We start from the raw sequence: 22,293 nt of genomic DNA on the forward strand, positions 1-22,293 counted from the left end.
AATTCTGTATGGAAATGCAAGTGAGCATATCTGTGTGTATCTTTTTCCTCAAGTTCAATTTAATTACCATTTTTTTTTTGTTTTCTCTTACTGAGGGTTGCCCAGAATACATTAATCAGATTTCCTATGTAGAAGATGTTACTCCAATAAAAAACATGAGTGTTAGGTGTCTGATTCCCACAGATATTATATAAATCAGCTGACACTTCAGAGACTTTAAAATTTTATGCAGAGCAAAAATTCTTACATCTACGCAAAAATATTGTGTTTTGGGTGTTGTTTCATCAGGTCTTTGGCCTGAGCTTTCAAATGGTTTCTGTTCATGAATTCTGTAAGTTTCTTTTGTTTTACCATACCAAGGTTCATTTATCACTTGTGTAAATTGTTTGTTTTTGCCTCATTTGCTCCCTTGCAGGTCTTAGGCCTCAAAGAGTCATCTGACTTCAGGAATAATCACATAATTCTCTCATATGTAAACTACTCTTCTGGGTTCCAATTCTCCTAGTATTTACAGTGGTTTTATAAACGTGCCTGATTCAATGAGTGAAATTGTTTTCTTTGCTAGAAGCAGTAACAATTTATGGGACAGTCTCCTTCAAAACAGCATATACTAAGTATGAGAGAAATAAACATGTTAGACAATAAAAAGTCCAATAACCTAAGGTTTCTTTTCCTAAAGATCTACCAAAAATGTCCTGTTTCTCTAAATTTCCTCTGCAGAGTGTCTTCTCTCTTCCTCTGTATTGTTTCCTTCAACTTTTTCCTTGTGCTTATACTGACAATGTACAACCCTATCTTTTCATCAGAATTTAGTTTAATGATTTAGTTTTCTCCTGATATGTAGCTCCACAATCTGGAAAAACTGTGTCACTTCAGCATAAATTTTGAAGATATGTCATTTTTATCATGCTAGTTGTGAGGTTATTTTGCCTTTATAATTTTTTTCCAAGAATAATTAGGTTAACTAGAAGAAAAGCATAGTATAGTAAGTGTGTTCCAAGGTGTATACTTCCAGAATTGTTTTTATTACTTTGATTTCTGTAACCGTATATTACAAACAATAGGAACTCAGTGTACATCGTGTTACCGCAGACATGAAATGGGACTAAAGATATAGAAAAAAACTTTTATGTCCAGCAAAGATTAAAGTCTTCAGGTGTTGTGAAATGTTATTTAATTTATGCTGCTTACCTTTAACAGTGCAAAGCTACAAATTGAAAGTACTAACACCTGTTTTATTTCTGTTTAAATGAATCATCCAAAAACTTCTTGATGTTATGAGAGTAAAAAGGAAAAAGTTACAAAATGCTTCAGTTGCATACAAAGAGCTACAAGGTTAAATACAAATACTAAATTTGATTCAAATTATGTTCTGTTGGACTGAAAGAAAGTCTCTGAAAAATTATTACCAGCTCATGTGCTAAAAATTTTGAACAAATCTACATATTAATTGTCAAGGAATGTCTGTTGAAAATTTTATGACATTTCTATGAAAGACACAGAAGTTTCTTGACAGAATAGAACTTCCCCTAGCAACAAATTCCATTCACTCAATTTTGAAAAATTAATTGTGTTTATTTTGTATTTGATTTTATAACGACTTAATATGTTAGCACTTTGTCTTAAGGCTTGTTTATAGTAATGTCTGCCTAGATTTTCTTATCATTCCTGAGAAGCATTTTAATATTAATGAGCAAATTCTTATTTTTTTGGTAATTTTTTAAGTTATAAGAAATAATATGTCCATGATTGTCTGTGAACTTAGAGAAGTTTAGAAAAGTGCAGACTGTGAAGTGATGAGCTGTTTTCTTGATTTGATGATTTGCTGACCACAGAGTCGGATCATTAACTCTTCATTTGTCTCATGTTTTCCAAAATTAATAAATCTCAGGTTAATCATTCTCAAGATGCAAGTGTTTATCACTTTTGTTGCCTAAAGTATTAACAGATGAGAATGATACTGGTACAATTTTTATTCCCTTATTTTTCCACTTCTCCACCTATCTGGTCTTTTATGAACATAGGAATTGCTGTCACCATTTACACTAATAAGCTTTTTTATTTCAATATCCTTTCTCTGACAATTTCTATTAACGTATGATTTAAAGCAAAATACAAGAATGGCAAGAAACAAATAGTGAAATAATTTCTTTCTATTCCTTGTCAGTCAGTTTGTGTCAAGAAACATGAAGATGTATTAAGCTTTGTATAAAGTGGTCTTCTGGCAAATATGACTGATACCATTCATTTTTTGTCCTAGGGAAACTCTGTGAAAAGTTCTTATATTATACAAAACAGGCTTTAATAATTTCTGAAACAGATATTACTCTACATACCTAAAATGTAGAGTTTATTCCTCAGTGCAACTTATTGTATTTTTACACATTGTACATTGTATTTTTATTTTAATTTGTATTTGTATTTTAGATATATATTTGTATATATACTATATACTATATATACACACACTATATACTATATATATACTATATATACTATATATGTATATATATACTATATATATACATACGTATACATTTGTATTTTAGATATATTTTAGATATATAACAACTTTTTAAGATCTATGTCCAGATTTGTAGTCTCAATTTACATCAGTATTTTTGTAATTACACTATTCAGTAAAGCAACGTATAGATGTTATTGCAATGCATTTGGCAACAAAAGTTAAAATGGGCAGTCTGCCTTCTGGAACGTAAATTACCATGTTTCAGGACACAATTTTATAAATTCAGAATTACAAATCTGTAAGAATTTTTAAAAGTAAGCTTTGAGTAGTTTCTGAATAATTTTTTTTTGCAGAACTCATAATATTAAATAGTAATTACTGTTTGCACCACTTAACTATGTATTACTAATACCTCTGAGAAATATTTCTTTTTTCAGAGTGGCATTTGGAAACTGCAATGGTTTGGCTGTTGTGGACTTTATGCAGAAGACAGTACTGCTGAGCATGGGAACCCTTGACCTATATGGATCAAGTGATCCATACCAACGTCAACCCCGTTCGCCTCGCAAAAGCAAGCAGTTTGCTGCAGGTAGGAAGTAAAACATCGTGGTTATGAGCCTGATGTTCTTTGTTTTTTTGCCTGTGGCTTTTTATAGTGCTTTTGAAATGCATGACTATTTGCCAGCCAATGGAGTTTCTATAACTTGACAAAAGAAACCTGACATTCTTTAGGTACTGATGCTTTCTCTCAGAAACAAAATGTATGAGGAAGTTTGTTCTTTTGGGATGGAGGTCAGCAAGTAATTCCCTTAGCTGAGTCTCTAAAAAATTGTAATGAGTAGACTAGCAAATTGTTTCCCTAGCAGTCACTTGAAGTGTAGTCTCTATATTGGTTGGGTTTTTTTTTCAGTTTTCAGTAAGTTCAATTTAAACTTAACTGCACCTTCCTTCTGCCAAATGTTATCCATTGGTATTTGGATAGGCAGTTGTGTTTGGAGAATAGAGTAACATCTGAGAAACATGTTACGTAGATAGCATAACTAGCTCCAATTAGCCACTTTGTTAGTGACTTGAAGCTCCTGATACAAACTTAATAAATCCAGCTGTACCACATCTTAAAAGTTGATGCCAAGAGGATCGCATTTCACAGCTGTTATGCATTGTGTGTTAGAAATATTAGTCACATTTAAATTTTGCCAGACATTTTTGGCTATCTAAGAACTTGACTTGTATGAGGAAAAAAAAGATCTGTGTTTCAAGTCTTTTTACTCTATATATTCAATTCCATTGTAACATACTTGAGTCAGAGACAATTATGAAATGTGATTCATATAGCTGTGGAGTTTTAGAATTAGATTTAAAAATCTGTTTGAAAATGTTGAGTGTTTTAAATCTAACTACAAAGTTATAAAAGCAGGAAATAATAGTGGTTTTATGACATCAGCATTTTCATCAGCAGACCCTAAAGCAAATCATCAAATCCTATTTCTCCATATAGTCAACATAATTTTTTTTCATTGTAAATATGATTGTATTCCAAAAAGAAAGTAAAATTTGGAGAATAAAATGTAAGTCTTCAGGCCTGCTTTCATCCCTGAAAGACCATTTGTCTCACTTTCTAGGCATTTAATCATGGCAAGTTTAGCTCACATCTGTGCCAAGTGTTAAGGATGTAAGTCTGGCACAGCTGAGGAAAGAGACAAGCAACTTTAAGCTATCTTCAGCTTCTCTCTCTGGTTCAGCCTGACTCACAGCAGCTCCCAGTGTAATTTGAGCAGCCAGCCATAGGCAATATGCTGCAGACCCGTGTATAAAAGGTAGAGAGGTTAACTGTCCTAGAAATAAGTATTGTCAGCACTGCGCCACGCAGGATTTCTACATGTCAGGGATAATATTTGCCATTCCTTTAAGGCAATATTCCAGCTGTGTTGCTATAATGGAGTCTGCTAGGTATAAGTAACCACTAAGAAAAAATATGCACTTCTAGATTGCTCGTAGAAACTATGCATCTAAAAGAAGTATACTCAGCTGCTTTCTCACCATCCATCCCACATCCTTTACTTTTTTTGATTATTTTTCTTGTTATATTTCCCAATTGGAAGGTAAGCATCTGCTGAAATTTCTTCACCTTGGCTGTTCTAGATGCTGGTTATGGATATCACTTCCTTTCACTTTAGACTGTTTTTTCTCTCTTTCCTCTGCCTGCTGCTGATGCTGGTGTACTGGCATGTTCCAAAGACAACTTTTGCATGCGTGGCCTGTCTAACTTTTATCCAGATTTAACGAAACGGATCCGTACTTCCTATCAGAGTAAGTTCTATAAAGGTTAGGCAAATAGCTTTATGATGATGAGACTATGCCTGACTTAAACCCATGTGTTTGTGCTTTGTAATGTGTTTCTTAAACACATTCAGCATGCATGCAACTTATACTTTGTAATGTCAACCATGCTTAATTTTGACAATTTTCTTGTTATACAGATACTTCAGATCTGTTTTCTTCTTCCAAAAGAATCAATGAGAAAATCTTATGGACTAATGGGGCAGATTTGGCCTTAGAAATGAATTTCCAATAATGTCACATTCTTGATGACAATATTTTCCATTGGTTTTGTTTTCATTTCAGTGTACACTTACTTATATGAAGCATTTCTTGTTTTGCGATGGCACTGCCTGGTTGCAGTTATTAATTAATTCTTCTGTATTCTCAGAAGAGCAATGTGGTTTAAAGGTCTACCAATTGGGTTGCGTGAAGTGAAATTTTAAATTTTAATCTTGCTTTGGTACTTGAATATTTGGCTTTGGGGAACCATTCAGTGGCTCTGATCTTTAATGGGGAATGTAAAGTAGGTATAAAAATACACACACCAAAGAGTTATGAAAATTAATGTTTTTTAATATCTTTAATTTTTGAATTACTGTGATATGCAATTTAAATATTAGCATTCATCACTGCACAATGCGATGAACAAAGCTATAATTAATTTTGCAAAAATGACTGTTCAGCCAACGAGCTGTATGCATCTTAATTAACTGCAGTGCTTATATGTAATTAGGTCTCCAGGATGCCTCTTATTCATCTCTTTTTTTAAAGTAGCTTTCACAGAACAACTGGATAGGCAATTTTACATTGAATACTCAATGTAGGCAAAATAAAGAAAGGTGACAGTTGTTTTAGCATTTCACATCAGTACCGAGTCATATAGTTATTGAAATGCATTTGTACGTTCACACGAAATTCTATTCTGTCTCTCTAGACTGATTACTTAAGAACTGATTTCTATGATTTTATTTCATAGTACTTCATAAAAGGTGGCCTGTTTAGTTAAAAGACCAGGCCAGTTAAAAAACTAGCAGCCCATAAAGAGGACTAGTGTATAATGTTTTAAACATTATTGGTCAAGTCTTTTTAATTTCAAGTCTGTAAGAGAGAACGCAAGGAACAAACTGCAGTCAAAGGTTTGGGGGTTTCCTCAAAAGCTAAAATGAATAAATACTAAGACCAAAAAAGACCAGCATGTTTATCCAAAATGACTAGCACAGACCACAGGTTTTCAGAGCTGAAAATTTGTAAAGTAGTTTCTATCTTCAACTCCAAAATATTTCTGGATACATCATAACTGAAGACTCTGAGTTTGACTCTTGTGCACTATCACTGACAACTTCATCTCTTTCCTTAAAAACTGTTTTGTTGCTTTTGCCCTTTGATACTGAAGTATCGAATGAGTATGTACATACATACAGAATATGTACTGTGTGATCTGAAAGATGCACCAGACACTAAGACAAAGAACAGGGCAAGAATGTGTCAGAGCGTAAAATATCTCAGCTAGCGAGCAGTATTTATACAGCATCTCCAGTTGCTAAGTCATTCTCAAGTTGTACTGTGCTACAGGTCTAATGTGAGATAGGAGATTTAAGAGGGGTTTTGAGGATGCAGTTAGGATTTTGATTACAAGCTTATACTTGTAAGGGACAATGATGGGAAAATAAAAATAAATTATTTTTGGAAATTGTATGCTTGAAGCTGATATTATCAAGACAAAAGCAGAAACAGTCATATGATAGATAACAAGTATTAGGTCTAAAGTATTGAGGATTATATGAATAAAAATGGGAAGTTAATGGGAAGACATAGCAGGGTTTGATTCAATTAAAGTAATGAACCAAGGAGATAATTTCATGAGAGTCAGTTTGAAAGAAACAGACTTGTATTCATTGAAGCCAAAGAAAAGATTATTAATGAGCAAGATATTTCTATCAATCATTTTGGAGGTGATTTGCAGCAAGAAACTGTCTAGTTTGTATCCAGCCTGAATCTGAGAGTTAGTGTCATGTTCCAAGGGTGAAACCAGTACTGTGGATTCGAGTACTGGTACTGTTTATGATGTTGAAGTAGTGAAGACAGAAAAGACTTCACAGGATAAAAAATAGTTTAGACTGGTGATAAGTTCATGTCTGGACGTTTGAGTAAATTTTAGAAACACAGGTATGCTACTCTAACTTGGATGGGAGGAATCATAGAAGAGATGTTTTTATGAATCATTAGGGTAAAAAAGATAATGCTCATACTGGGACAGAGAGATGAAGAAAGGGTAGATGTTTCAGTCTGGGAACTGAACAGGGAGAGTAAAAGAACTGCAACTGAAGAGGGAGAGTGAAAGAAAGCGTCAAATACGGAAAAGAAGCAGTATCTTGGAGACGAGGTTTGACAAAGGAAAGGCATGTTCAGCAATGTCAAGGGCATATGATATATGAAGCAGAAAAAAAAATGTTATGAAATTTAGCCAATAAATCTGTAGAAAGCTTGATATAAAAAAGCTTGATATATACATGTGTAAAGCAGGCTCAAAAGGGCTTAGAGTGGGCTTAGAGCATCAAGGCAGCACGTTTGCCAGCTTGGGAAGCAGAAGTCGGAGGGGAGAAGGAAGAAGGGATGAAATTAAAAGGAGCAATGTAATCAATTCTAGGCATATTATGATGAGAGGGACTGGAGACATGATTGTCCTGTCAGGAGTAGTCTGAGGAAAATACAAGGCTAAGAGAAGAAATAAGTAGACAGCTGGAGAAAGTTTTTGAGGATTGATGGCTCCATTCTATTTGCTATAGCATTTGCTGGCAGCTATCTTCATTTGTAGCAAGACTGTGCCAAACCAAATAAAATCTCTCTGCAGTAGTGCTGAACTGGGATGGGCGTAGAGATGCGCTGTCTTTTTTTTCTTTATCCAGTTGAAATCAAGTTGTACATGTTATTACCTAGCAGTAGATAACATGTTCCAATATTAAAACAAATACACGTGCTGCATCTAGAGAGATTGTATTTGCAGCAGAACATAAAAATACCAACTTGCAAAGTCAGCTTATCTCCTACTAGAAATTCATAACATCTGTTGGTAAAACAAGAAAATAAATAATGTTTTGAAGCATCCAAAAAAGGCAACAACTTAAAGGATGTTTATCCATTGGAGAATAATATTCTGAATTAAGAGGAGATCTGAATAATATTCTGAATCAAGGAGAGCTGCGGGTTTTGATGGACACCAAGCTGAACATGAGCCAGCAGGGTGCCTTGGTGGCCAGGAGGGCCAACCATGTCCTGGGGTGCATTATGAACGACATTGCTAGTTGATCATGGGAAGTGATTGTCCCCCTCTACTCTGCATTTGTGTGGCCTCAGCTTGATTACTGTGTTCAGGTTTGGGTGCCACAGTATAAGAAAGATATAAAACTCTTAGAGAGTGTCCAAAGGAAGACAACAAAGGTGATAAAGGGTCTGGAGGGGAAGGCGTATGAGGAGCAGCTGAGGTCATTTGGATTGTTCAGCCTGGAGAAGAGGAGACCGAGGGGAGACCTCATAGAGGTCTACAACTTTGTCATGAGGGGAAGTGGAGAGACAGGCATTGATCTCTTCTCTCTGGTGACCAGCAATAAGACCCAAGGGAACGACCTGAAGCTGTGACAGGAGAGGTTCAGGCCGGATATCAGGAAAAGGGTTTTCACTGGGAAGGTGTTTGGGCACTGGAACAAGCTCCCCATGGCAGTGGTCATGGCACCAAGCCTGAAGGAGCTCAAGAAGTATTTGGACAGTGCTCTCATACACATGATCTGATTTTTATTTATTTATTTATTTTGGGTGGTCCTTGGGGGACCCAGGAGTTGGACTCGATGATCCTTGTGGGTCCCTTCCAACTTCTGTGATTCTATATTATGGTAATTCAGTGTGAAGACGATGGATTAAGATAACATTGAGTTTACTTATTGGCTTGTGAATATTAGAATTTGCTTATAATTTATTAATGTTTAATTAAAGATATTATGGCTATGGATTTTTAAGTAAATTATGTCTAAATTGTATAATCATAGAGATCAAAATTTCTAAATTAAAATTATTTTAAATTGAGTTCATAAAAGTTTTTTCATACTAGACAGTGCATTTTTGATCCTTTACTATGTTTCTGGTTCTTTATTAAAAAGGAGATGGCAACCAGTAAACTTTGAAAAGTGTCTGTGCGATGCCATTAAAATTGATTTATGCTTCATAAGGTATATTTAGATATTGCATAAGTTTCATGTTTATAATTTCTTCAAAGCAAAAGTCAACTTCATTATAATGTCAACAGGTACATCTTTTCACAGGTGGTTCTTTAAATTCCCAATCTCAATTATTTGCCTTTAGTTTTGCCGCTACGTTCTTCTTGATCTACCTGGACTCAAAATTTGCTGGTTATTTTTGCTAAAATTAGCTAAAATATCTTGGGACGCAGATCGGGCCTACAGAACTTCAAAGCAAGAAGTGAACTTGTTTTTTTTTAATGCAACTTCAGTAGCTGTTGTAGCCTCTCAAAGATTCAAGGGAAACTGAGCTGTGCGGAAATACTTGCAGATGAGTAATTATTAAAGATTTAACATGGTTTCCTTATAAAGGAAATGACAGTAGAAAATAAGCACTAGTACATAGAAGAGCTTGAGTACTTCCTTTCTTATCTCAAAGGGAGACGAATGACAACATTTAATGGAATCAAAGGTAACATATTAAAAATTGACGAACATGTGTTTATTCCTTTCAGTGAATGATTTGATTGTGCAAGTCATTGTCAGATAATATCTTTGGGATTGTTAATTTAGTAAGATTAAAAGAAACTTTGAATAATGAGTAGAACTCAATGTCTCTAAGCAAGAAAGATTTATGGCAGGGCAAAATCTACAAGCGTCAGTTCTTAAGCAAATCTAAGTGTCCAAGAGAGACTAAGACAGCATGCTTGTGGAGGGCATGTAAATCCCCACACTAAGCATAAGTGGTATTATTGCACTTTTTGTTTGTTTGTTTTAAGCATATGCTGGTGGACATTATTAGAGATTATAGAGTCCTGACAACAAGTCTAGATCTGTAGGGAAGTTTGCATTCACCATTCTAAAATGCTATAATATGAAATGCATCTTTACTGTAGTAAGCTGTTGAACTGTTGCCAAGCATAAAGAGCTTGTGGTATTCTCACAGTAGTTGCTATTTGTTTTTCAGAACAGTGGTGTATTTGGCAGATTTCCTACATAAATCAGTGGCACCATAATGTGGCTTGAGCTGTAATACTGTCTCTTTGAACTCACAAAAAAAGAAATTTTATTTAGAATTAAATATGACCTAGGATTTGGCATTGTAACTGTAACCAATAGTAACTCAATGTAGTTTTGAAGGATTTTGTTAATCATAACATCATAGCCATAGTCTTAAGTTTTTAAAACTCCAACACTGCATTTAGAAAAGAATCAGAGTTAAATATTTAATTTTATTTATCTGAGGCCTCTGATATATTAATGAACCAAACTTGCACTATACCTTACAGAAACTGCTGCTGCAAAAATCAAATGTCCCAAATCTGCAGGTACATACAGAGACCACAAAGTGAGGTGTAAGATTTGCTGTAAGAAAGATATACATAGAGAGGCTCCCTGAGTGCTTGCAGTTCCTGAATTCTGTTGTAATTCCAAAAGTAACTAGACTCACAACTGATTACAATATAAAATTCTGCCACAGATTCTAAATTGAATGAAAAATGATTCAACTAAATTTTTTTGAAATACATTTTTGGGGGTTTTGACATTAATATCTGGATTGTGATCTTCTGTCATTTAAGAGTCAGGAGCAAATATGGTATTACTACTTGACAGGCCAAATTGATGCTGTGTTCTCAATGTTTTTCTAGCAGTGGCATAGCTTAGCTAGTGGTGGCAGCTTTTTATTCTGCTTATCAGGCTCTGGATATTCCCCATTTCTCAACACAGTCCAAAATTACACTGTAATAAAAATACCAATATCTACATTGAGAACCCATTGTTTTTAATACAAAGAGACCTTCTATGGTGCCAGACTTCAATGACTGAATGGTACCAGAGTTTTCTTTTATTTTTTTTAAACAAGTGTCTAGATGAATTTTAGAGGTGAAGTCTCTGAGGTTTAATGTCCAGAAGCCATACAAAATTAAAAACATACCATGTGGCAGGACTGGTGCCAGATTAAAGCATACTGAAAAGTCCAGATAGAACGTTTGACTTCCAGGATACATCAGCATAAGCACTGTGCATAAACACACTGTCAGTACTACAGTGATGTGCATCTGAATGTGGGCTAATGTTCACTATACGACCTGAGTGCTGTGAGTGTAGTCGCTTGCAGATGGATATCCGGTGCTCGGCTGTCTGCCAGTCCGAAGCAGCCTATGGCATGAAGTATCAGACCTCCTTGTCACAAATGATATAGGCCACAGGGCACAATGGGTTACATATGAAGAGCATGTTTGAATAGGTATGGCCCTACCCAGCTCACCCACTCAACAGTTAGCCCGTGGTAAAGGGTAGCACGAGACATGCCCAGAAGGCATGTTGAAACTCATGTATGTAATCTGTGCTAAAGATGGGTCTTAGCTTGATCACAGACACAAGCCCATGCTTAAGCAGTATAAACTCGGCTTACATTACTTGCTGCTTGCTGCTGTTCTCCATAGTAGACTGCTGCACATGAGTTCCTCACAAATCTTTATAAACAATGTGTAAGGTACCTTGTCAAAAAACTGCTTCTTATATTCAGACAGCGTTACCATCACCTATGTGCTCTTTAAAATGAGCTATCTTGTGTGAATTCATACAAAAGATCCTGATATTGTAGTGGTGATATTCTTGTATTCACTTTCTTCTTTCACCAGTACTACCTTTTTTTTTTTCGTCCTTCCCCACCCTGTTTTATGGTTTCCTTCGTGCATTCCACAGCACGTGAAAGCATAGAGATGATTCCATGTCAGTTGGACAGGGAAGACTGAGTTTGATCTACATTGCAGACATTTAAATTTTAAACTATATTTACTTGCTTTGGGCCATTAGGTAAAGTGACTCTTTATAGCCTGAGGCATTCGGGAAAATGAATTTGAGCTAACGTGATTTTTTTTTTTTTTTAAAGCAGACCTAAATTTCTGTAGTGACAGCCTGAAAACTGCAGTTATTCTGAAATAGGTATTTCCCTCACATTTCACACCATTCCGTTCTCCAAACTGACTTTAGAGTGTAGAACATCATCAGCCGAGAAAGTTGAAGCATTCCCTGTTAGATTGTAACTTAACTTTTTAACTCCATTTTTTCAGGCCTGACTGAACTCAGTGACAGTCCAGTTTCCCTGGAGCTAGAGCGTTGCAAGTCTCCCACTTCAGGTAAAGGTGATGGCTTCTCTTCCTGCAGTCTGTATAAGCCATTCATGTCATACATCACTGTGTTTCATTAATCCCTAAGAAGTGAAGTGTATAGTCACAGTTCTGAAGAGAAGAATTTACTGGAAAAGTGCTTATTATATAGCACAATGAAATTCAAAGTCTGTTCATTTAAAGAAAAGTTATTTGTACATGGTGCATCTTGGAGTGAAGAGTATGTAAACACTGGAATAGTCAACATTGTGCAGGCGTATCCCATGTCTCAAATGGACTCAGCATTTTTGTTAGAGACTTGTTTCTCTGTTTTCCTAAAAGGCTTTGTCTTTTTTTTTAATGGAGTCCCTATAATTTATGTGTATATATATATATATATATATATAATCCATATGTGCACATAGATAAGTTGTTTGAAAAGTAGCAATATGGAGCTGATAAATTTTAACTGTTAGAGCCTGCCAGTGCCTAAGTGCTGTAATTTACAATGGAAACATAATCTCAAATAAAAATATTAGTTTATCAACTGTTTTAACCCTGCAGTGAAATCTCAGCCATTTAAAAATTTATAAATGTTTCCCATCTTACCCATAGTCCTTCAGAATATGGAGTTCAGCACATTCCTAAAGACTTTTTCTGCAAGTGCCTAGTCTGCATTGATCTCTTTAATGTGAGTTCACTGTCTTAAACTTCATTGCTTAGAGCTGTTTTAGGTAGTTGACTTCTAGGTGTGATAGAAAGTACACAGGGGTAGCTGTGATGCATTCATTTTGTTTGTGGTATGCATATCACATTTCTTTACCTTGTAGTTTGGTAAGTATTGGTTAGATATTTTTCCTTAGTTATGGTAACAAATTCCCACAAATACACCATTCAAATCCTTTTTACTTTGAATGTAGCCCAGTAATTACTAGCTGACAAAAATCTGAAAGTAATGTTTCCATGATACATCAAGAACTAAAACAAAAATAGTTGTTCTGAAACAAAGATGTATTTCCTTGTATTATTTGAAACCCAAATGTTGTAGACATGGAAATACTGAAGTTCTATAATAGTATTGGTATAACACTAGGAGCTCAAACTCTTGAGCTTGGCCTCAGAAATTTGCCATAAGGGATTTAAAAAAAAAAAAAAAATACACCAGTATAATTAGACCATTTATCGCCCAGATCACTGGGATTCAGCTTTTTGATCTTCTCTCCAAAGACACGCCAAAAACTCTTTTTACTGAAAACTAAGAGATCACTGACTTGGTAAACATATATGCATATGCTTAGTTTTAAATTTATGAGTGAACTAGCATCTTACATTTTCTGCAGTTAAAATTGATGTTTTTGTTCTGCTATTGATCCAAAATACCTAATTTAGATACATTTTAGTTAATTTGCTCTGCAATTTCTTCTGCTTTTCTGTTTCAGAGAACAGTCAGTGGGGGAAACTGACAAATTTATGAATGTTTCCTATTTTAGCCTTTCATGTTGTTTTCCAAGCCTTGAGTCTTTAAAATGTGAAATCAGGTGCAATTTTGTAGGCAGTAAATGTTACAAAATTAGCCGCTGTTTAAAATAGAAGTTACTTTTACTGTGACTGATAGTAATTTATTTATTTTTAAATGAATGCGAAACTAAAAAAAAAAAAAAATTGCTCTGGCATACCTACTGTAAAACTAGTCAAAACTCAGAATAAACACCTGGAGTAGCTGACCTCAAAAGTGTGACCTCCAAGAACTTGTGAGTGGAACTACCTTATGCTTATCAGCACAGCCTCACAGCCACATCAGTCTTTGCACTGATTAACATTTCTACCTCATATAATAAATCTGTAGTTATGGATTCACTTGACAGGATCTTTCTACTTCTACTCTTGCCTTTGATCTCTTTAAAGATCATGGCACACAAGCTCCGTAATGGAATTGTGCTGCACTCTGCAGAGTCCCATGATGTCTGTGTTTGTAAAATCAGCCACCATGTATGTTCACTAAAGATAGGCCAAGGCTTTATCCTTGATATTTAGGAGAAACAGAAAGAACAGTTGTGTGCTGAGTCAAATGATTCAAGTTGCTGCCCAATGAGGTTCTCACTGGGTATGTCTACATCACCAGCAGACAGAGTTGAAATAACAAAAGGAATGCTCTGAGTAGTTTCATTTCTCTACAGTTACCAGGCCACATCAGTATTAGGTCTTCATTGGCAGTGAAGTTCGTGCCAGATGCTGGCCCTGAGTATGCACAATGTATACACAAAGTGCAAAGAGCTGGAGGATAGTAGTCTGTATGACAAATACCATACTCATGCTGGCACACTGGTGAGCAACTTTATCCTTGGTTCCTTGGAAGGGGAACAATATGAGGAGCAACACTGGTGTGTAAATAAAATGTATTCCAGATATAGTAATATATATATGAAATAACAGTTGTTAAAAATGGCAAAATGAAAAACATTAATGAAAACACTTTTCTTTTTAAAGTGCTTCATGAGAACAGTACAGCATGCCATATAACGGTATTTGATTGGCTTATAAAAATCTCAGATCATATCAAGGAAAGTGGAGATCAGCATTTTTCAATACCATCAGAGTAGCTTATTCTTACTTATGCATGCTATGTTCTTTCAACAGGGAATGTCAAACTGCATTTAGATCTCATTTGTGATTCGGAGTTCAAAAGTCAGGGCTTCGTACTACCTTAACTCTGCAATGCGACCTGAGGGCTCTGTATCTTTAAAACCAAATTTTAAAAAACTATGAGGCTTTGTAAGTCCTCGTAGTATAAATGGTCACCCAATGCTGGAGTTAATTACTATACAATGTATTACAGAACAGTACCCATTCCAGTCATATTTAGCTTTATTTTTATCATCTAATTAAGGAAATATTATTCATGGGCTTCTAGGAATATGGGTTTTCTGTCCCTTGCTTCTTTAACCATTCATATGCAGCTTCATATTGAAGCATGTAGTTGAAAACACACTGAGCAGTAGGAGATGTATCTCTGAGAGGCCATTTCACTTCATTGTGTAAGATGAAATGGATTATTTAGACTTCTTTCAAAGACTAGAAGGAAAGAATTTCATCAGTCCATGTACAGGAGAGTGACTTCTAAAATGTGCTTTAAAATGGAAGTTCATTTGTGTTTATTCTTAAGAAATCATCTTCACGTTGGCAGTTCATATCCCAAATACATTTAAGACTATAGATCTTAGAGAAGGCAGTGTAAAAACTTCCACAATTGATTTCCATGAGCTTTGGAACAGGTGCCTAATGGCAGGTATACTAGTTCTTATGACTTCTAAGTGCTACAGTCTTGATTTATTCCACTGGTTACATGAGCTGGGTTTAGGCCCATGCCAGGCCAACTTCCCATTTTCCTAAATGAAATGTTTTTATACAGTTTAGTTTCAAGAAGAATATTATGAAGTTTCTAACAGTCACTCTTTTCTACCTCTTGGGTAACTGCAAAGTAGCTGAAGAGATTTGACTCGGTTTGAAAATTACTTGCTTGTCTTCTGCAAGGATATGTATGTTTCAAAACTTTGTGTGTGTGAAAACAATGTAATTTATTTTGAAACTTGATTATTTGTGACACTGCCAGCATAACCATTTCTACTTATTTACGTTAAATTAAAAAGAATGTTTATTAGTCAGAAAGCAAATTAAACATTAAAGAGATCCTTGAACACAAGATGCATTTTACCACTTTTCCAATATGTGAGGAAGTTTCAGATCAGATAAATTAATGCTTGCTTAAGATCTTGAGAAAGGATGTGTTTGTCAGGAATTAGCAAGGAACAGGGAGCATTATGAGCTGGTGGAGGGTAAGAAATTGAGAGCTGGGGCTGGGCTGTGGTGTGTGGCTCAAGGGGAGCTGCAGGGCAGCCCTCCCTGCAGGCTGGGGGTTTGAGGGGGCCTGAGCTCACTGTTGGAGAATGGCAGGGGCCAGCAGCTCCGTATGGGCCACAGAGACAGGAGCTAAATGAGGAAGCAGGGCAGCTCTGGGAAGGGTGAGCAGGGACAAACGTCAGCCCGGGATTGCCAGGCAGGTCCAGGTGAAGATGTCAGTCCATGAGTCTGGGTCCAAATCAGCAGGATCATGGCCAGGCACGGGTATGGCTGGTGTGGTAGGAGCTGTAGCTCAATGAAAGTTAGGCTCAGCCAGAAAGCACCTCCCTGGGAAAAGCACAGCACTGTCTGAGGGTGCTTCACCTGAACCCACCAAGGGAAGGGGGCTGTCCCAAGTTGACTCTTAGCCCCAGAAGCCAAACATCCATGATCTTTGTGTGTATGTTATCTGAGTGGGTATTTAAATATTCGTCTCTTAAATCCATGTTTTAGCAGTGAAGGACAGGGACAGATATTCCAAAGTGTTTTGGAGCCAAAAGCTGACTAATAGAAAAAGAGCTCGATGAAGTCACCTTCATTTTGAATAATCTTTTCTCTGACTACACTCATGCTGGGGGAGACACACCACGAAATGTCATAGCTGCAAGAGCATGCTTGTTTGGTTTGGTTGTGCTTGGTGTTTTCATTGAAAGACTGATAGGAACCATATGGCTACAAGATGGGATGTATTCTGGTCAGGGAGCCTGGGTCCTCAGTTTAGCTAGCTGCCAGATCTTACCTATTAACTCTGTGCCTCTTTATCATCCTGTTTTTAGATATGTTTAAACAGCCAAACTTAGGCTTTTGAGCAGGGACTTTCCTGACATGTGTCTTACCTTGCACTGTGGTACTACAATTTTTGCTGGCTGCCTCTGACATGAATGCAAAGAAGTAAAGGTAACAAACAGCTCTGCTAGCCTCTTGAACTAGCAAGAGGCTGGCTACTCTACTTCTTTCATAAATTAGAATAGTTTTCAAAAGCTCATTCTCAGCAAGATACACGATCATACTGTTCATGATCCTCCTTTATTATGAATGCAGAGATAGCAAAATATATGTACTTTAGGAATTAAAAAATGGTTGCATATTAATATTCCTATTCTGATCAGTTTATCATTAAAACATTAGTTTTATTCCCCCCAAAAAAATAACTGGTAGTATTATGCACAGTTGTTTTTTTTGCAGTAAAGCACAAAAACAATCAACTCCATCTTTTGTCTTTACTCTCAGAGGTCTGGTTTACTGACAGTGGTCCACACAATCATGTCCTACACCAAAAATTTCATATTTGGTGGTGGAAATGGTGGTAGGAGTAACTTCTGGATTTCCCAACTATACTTACTTCATTTCCCAATACTGTGTGTCTCCTTTCTACTTTTGCCCCCTACTCACCATTTCCCTACCATACAGGAACAGCAAGCCTGTGCCTCTGTTTTTCCTATTTTTTCCCAATATTGGGATGCCTACAATTTCCTTGTGCCCATAGTCCAACTCATCAGATCTTTACTCCCTTTCTTTCCCAGCTTCAGCCCCTTCAGCGTCCTGAGCCTGTTAGATTGCAGCATTCAGTATGGTATGCCTATTTTATCTGTAAGCAGCTGCAGAAGCTCTCAGATGGAGCCTGTTTAGAGTCCTTTGGGGGAATCGGAGGGAGCTTTCTTTCCACCTCGTGCATGAGCCTGTGCACAAATAATTGGAAACTATATCTGCAGTCTTCCAGTTCATACATACATACCACAGTTTGGGAATAGCTGTGGCATATAAAACAGAATCTGTTTTACAGGAATAGCTGTAATATTGAAATGGAAGAGCTTAAACTACCTCTTTATAAAGCTCAAAAGCCTCTGATGATAGCACTAATAAGGCTCCCTTAGTGTTAAATGCAGCTAGGCTTTATACCTCTGAAATATCCCAATGTAGATTCTAGTCTGTTAGTAAAGTGTCCTACAACCTTCCATTGGTGTTAGTAATCCTTTTTCAGAGGTCTGGTTGAGCCAGAGCTTGTCCTTTCCTTAAAGCAAAAGGGGATTATATCATAAGTGCTACTTCTTTCTCTATTATCAAAGCACTGATTTTGTGGAGCAGTAACCTCTGTTCTCAGTCTGAAAGTGTATGACAGCTCTCCAAATAAATAGAATGTTTTCAAAGCATTGTGGTTGGCCTTTGTGTGAGTGCTTAAAATGGATGCACAGGCCTAAGACTTGGTATCGAAATTATTTTCCAAGATTTTAATGTTGGTTTGATCTGAAGAGATCTCCTCACCTTATTCTAAAGCATCTGTTTAAAGTGACAGCTAGAAATGTGTTACTGGGAGGGTTGTGCTGCTTCTACTGATACCAAAAGGCTGTTCAAGAGCCTGAAGGGCTCCCATACTCTTCTCCAAGGGCTCAAAAAGAACAGCAAAGGAAAAAAAAAATAAAAATAAAAAAGAGAGAGAGAAAAAAAACCACTAGCATAGGTGCCAGCTGATATTTTCCTGTGCCACATTGCAGGTTTTGTAGTTGATGACATTGCAACAGAGATTCTTTTAGGGGCTCTGTGACTTGAAATGGTAAGTGGCTGTTCTAGGCATCCTTCTGACCTAAAACCTTATTAAATAGGAGTTACAAAGGACTTGTTCCTTATGTTCATATGCCCCGGTGTTCCTGCCACTGTCATACTTCTGATGTGGGACTTTTTTTTTTTTTTTTTTTTTTCAGAATTATAGTAGTTAGCTGACAAATACTTCATTGTTTGCTACTAATATCAGACAGTATACAGAAGGGGCAAAAGCTAGAAAACAGTGTGAAAAAAACTGAATGAAGACAAAATAAAAGAACCATATGGGAAATTAAATCCTCTGAATTAATAATAAAAGATTTCTTAAGACATTCTTTTAACAAGTTTAATACCATTTTGACTGATACAAGACATGCTTCATTTTAGTTCTTTGGTGTTCATTGTTTAAAAATGTGCTCATGTGTAAGGAAATGAAAACATTTTTGAACAGAAGCTAAATCATAGTTTTGTTGTGTATTTGGAACACAACAGATAATTAAATCTTCAGCAAATTGAGTGCAATATTTTGATGTCTAGATAAAACTGCATTGTATCCTGAAGCTGCTGTATTTCGTTTCTGTGCAATGTCTTTTCTGTAATATGTACAGTAATGTGGTCTGTCGCCATTACCTATACAATATGCCTTCTTTTTTGAATGATATCTTGAGTATGATGTCATCAGATAACTTCATTGCAACCTCTTAATAAATTGGTTTCCAGGTGTTTAATATTTGTGATATGCTGCATAACCAGCATTTGCAATATTTGCCTTAATCTTATTTGTTTTTAATCATTCCTGTCATCACAAGGTAAGATATTGCAGCATACAGCCAAAGCTATGTAGAACACTATTCATTTCCTGAGAGCTGGAGTAATGTTTTTTCCAGTGCTTTTATGTTTAGTTACATTTATTTTTCTGAATGGTCTACATGAAAAAATTAAACCATAATTCTGCTGATATATAAAAAAAAAAAAAAATGCTACAAACTTTCAGCATGATATTAACCAGAAGATGGCATGTTGTTTTCCCTCACTCCTTTTTCTTTATTAATTATTAACAACTGCCTTTCTCCTTTTTCTGTTGTTTCAGTTAAAGGATCAAGAAAGTTAAGTCTGCCAACAGATCTTAAGACTGATCTTGGTACGGTAGGCGAAAGCCAACAGTTTTAAACTTTCTTACATTCATTGGCAAAACATTTTACCAACTGATCCATGAGATAACACAATAACCTTGGAGGCTTTGTCTGAAAAGGCTTTCTAAAAACCACCTATTAACCCATACAGTTCTGTTGGCAGCTCTCAGCATTTTGCTTGTTTAATATTCATTTATTTTATGTAGACACATTTTGCTAATCATTACACACTGTGTGTGTAATATTTTGTTATGAATTGGCTCCAGAAGTTTTGACATACTTGAAGCATTATAACTGGTTGTCAGTTATGTTTTTCTCTGCCTATAACACCCAATGCATGCGCTAGTCTATTTCTTTATTTAACATACAAATTCCGTGCCACGGCAGTAATAAGATAGTTGAACGTGTATGTTTTATGGTGTTTTTGAGCTCTGCAGATGTCAGATCAAAAATCACTCATTTCTGTCTCAGACTTAGCTAACTGTTAAGTATACTGTCATAACCTTTTTCTCAATCCTTCTTCAATTTTTCAGTGGAAAAGCATAGTATGTGAAAGCAGAAGTTTCACCTCAGAAAACCTAAAATGAAATTAATATCTTGCATAACCCAAAAATGTTTGGGGCAGATCATGCCCTGTTAAATATTCACATAAACAGAATCACTCCTGGCATTTGGGGCGGAGCGTATGGTTAACACAAAGATTTTTATAATTATTTGTAAATATTCTCAGTATCAAGGAGTCCTTTTTAGTTTTGCTTTCACGGGAAGTTTCTCATGTAAGATGACTGAAAAAGCTGTGTAGCCATGCCACATTGCTTTGAATGTCTTTTTAGAGATAGAAATTAAAGATGGATCACATTCTTACATAATGCAGATGAACTTAATATCTGTCACTAGGAATCTTGTGCATGTATAAACCAATGTAACACTGTTCCCCAAGGCAAAAGTCAGGGTAGTAAACATGTCTTCTACATTATAAATGACGGAGGAACTTAGAAAACTGCTAATAGCTCCTGATAACGGTTAAGTAAATAAATGCTGCAAGATCGTTGGGAAATCCAGTCCAGATTATGCAGGTTTCAGTGTACAAAGTGAATTAGTTGAAATAATTTACTCCGTCATTAACAGTAATGTTTGAGATGCTAGGAATGTAGGAATACACCCCAAAAAAATGGAGTGGAAAATTATAATACCAATTCTCTAGAAAGGTAAAAGAAGTGATGCAGGCAGCTATAGACCTGTAAAATTATTTTTATCACCAAATAAATGGGCAGCTATTAAGAGGGAAGGTAAATACGTAGAGCACTAGAATAGCCATAGAGTAGGATCTAAGGCTAAACTACATTCCATAGGTTGGACTTTGCTTTCTTAGTATTATTTTAAAAAGATCATTTTGAAGGACACATAGCATGAAATAGATCTGTATTACGTTAGCACATCTGAAAGATCTGAAGCATAACACAAGAAAAAGATAAATTTAATGTGTAAAAGACTGGAATTGGAGGTATTTAGCAAAACAAGAAACAAATTTACATAACTAGATGTGGTGAGGGCTTTACTGTATAACATGAGAATGAATATTAAGATTTTATTCTGGTCAACATCTTGAGACACAACTTTCAAGTTACATGTCAGAGGAAAAAAAATGCCTTACCCACAGCTTTCCAGCAGTCATGCTGGGAGCTGGACAATGTAGTAAGCATTGCCGAGAATATACTGAAAAACTGAAGGCAGTTTTATGTTAAAATAAATACATAAATAAATAAAAAGGCACAAGGATTGGGAAGCAGGACAACAATGTACAAAGAAAAGCTGTAAATTCAGCCTAAGAGTATAAGAAGTATGAAGATCCATCCTAAGTATAACAGATGTAGGGAATTCTGAAGATTAAAGGAATTGTTATGGTTTAAACTGGACAGCAGCTAAGCACCACACAGCCATTCGCTCTCTTCCATGACCTCTGAAGTGTGATGGGGGAGAGAATCAAAAAAGGTAAAAGCACAAGAACTCATTGGTTGAGATAAGGACAATTGAATAAGAAAAAAAAAAAAGTGATGCACAACACAATTGCTCACCACCAGCTGACCAATGCCCTTCTCATCCCCAAGCAGCACCAGCCCCCCCAGTTTTACTGTTGAGCATGATGCCACCTGGTACAGGATGTCCATTTGGCCATTTGGGGTCAGCTGTCCTGGTTCTGTGCCCTCCCAGCCCCCTCGCTGGCAGGGCAGCACAAGAAGCTGAAAAGTCCTTGACTCAGTGCAAGCACTGCTCTGTAACAACTAGAACATGGGTGTATTATCAGCTTTATTCTCATCCTAAATCTAAAATATGGCACCATAGCAGCTGGTAGGAAGAAAATTAACTCTATCCCAGCTGAAACCAGGACAGGAATGTATAATCGTATCCATGATTTCAACAGTCCTGTTTCTACCATTCCTCCAATTACCCGTTCTCATTATTTTTGAATAATGTAGAACAAGTTCAAAATAACCTAAAAATAAGCAGAAGAAAGTCTGTTTCAACATCCTGCAGAAACTGGTAGAGCTCCTTTAATTTCAAAAATTTCTTACAGAATGGGAGGTATTACCAAA

The 22,293-nt window shown here is 36.1% G+C and overlaps 1 protein-coding gene across 2 annotated transcripts in view; it reads left to right on the forward strand.

The window, feature by feature from the left end:
• The window catches only part of STXBP5L (syntaxin binding protein 5L), a 196,651-nt gene that overhangs the window by 143,175 nt on the left and 31,183 nt on the right, over positions 1 to 22,293 (forward strand). Inside the window, exons 18-20 of one of the 2 annotated variants that reach the window (XM_035540508.2) lie at positions 2,905 to 3,056; positions 4,706 to 4,777; positions 12,096 to 12,161. In XM_035540508.2, coding sequence (XP_035396401.1) covers positions 2,905 to 3,056; positions 4,706 to 4,777; positions 12,096 to 12,161 — 290 coding nt within the window. The remainder of the gene's footprint in view (positions 1 to 2,904; positions 3,057 to 4,705; positions 4,778 to 12,095; positions 12,162 to 22,293) is intronic. The other variant, XM_035540509.2, reaches the window with a different exon arrangement.

Source organism: Cygnus atratus, chromosome 1, assembly GCF_013377495.2.
Source record: "Cygnus atratus isolate AKBS03 ecotype Queensland, Australia chromosome 1, CAtr_DNAZoo_HiC_assembly, whole genome shotgun sequence".
Lineage (NCBI taxonomy): Eukaryota > Metazoa > Chordata > Aves > Anseriformes > Anatidae > Cygnus > Cygnus atratus.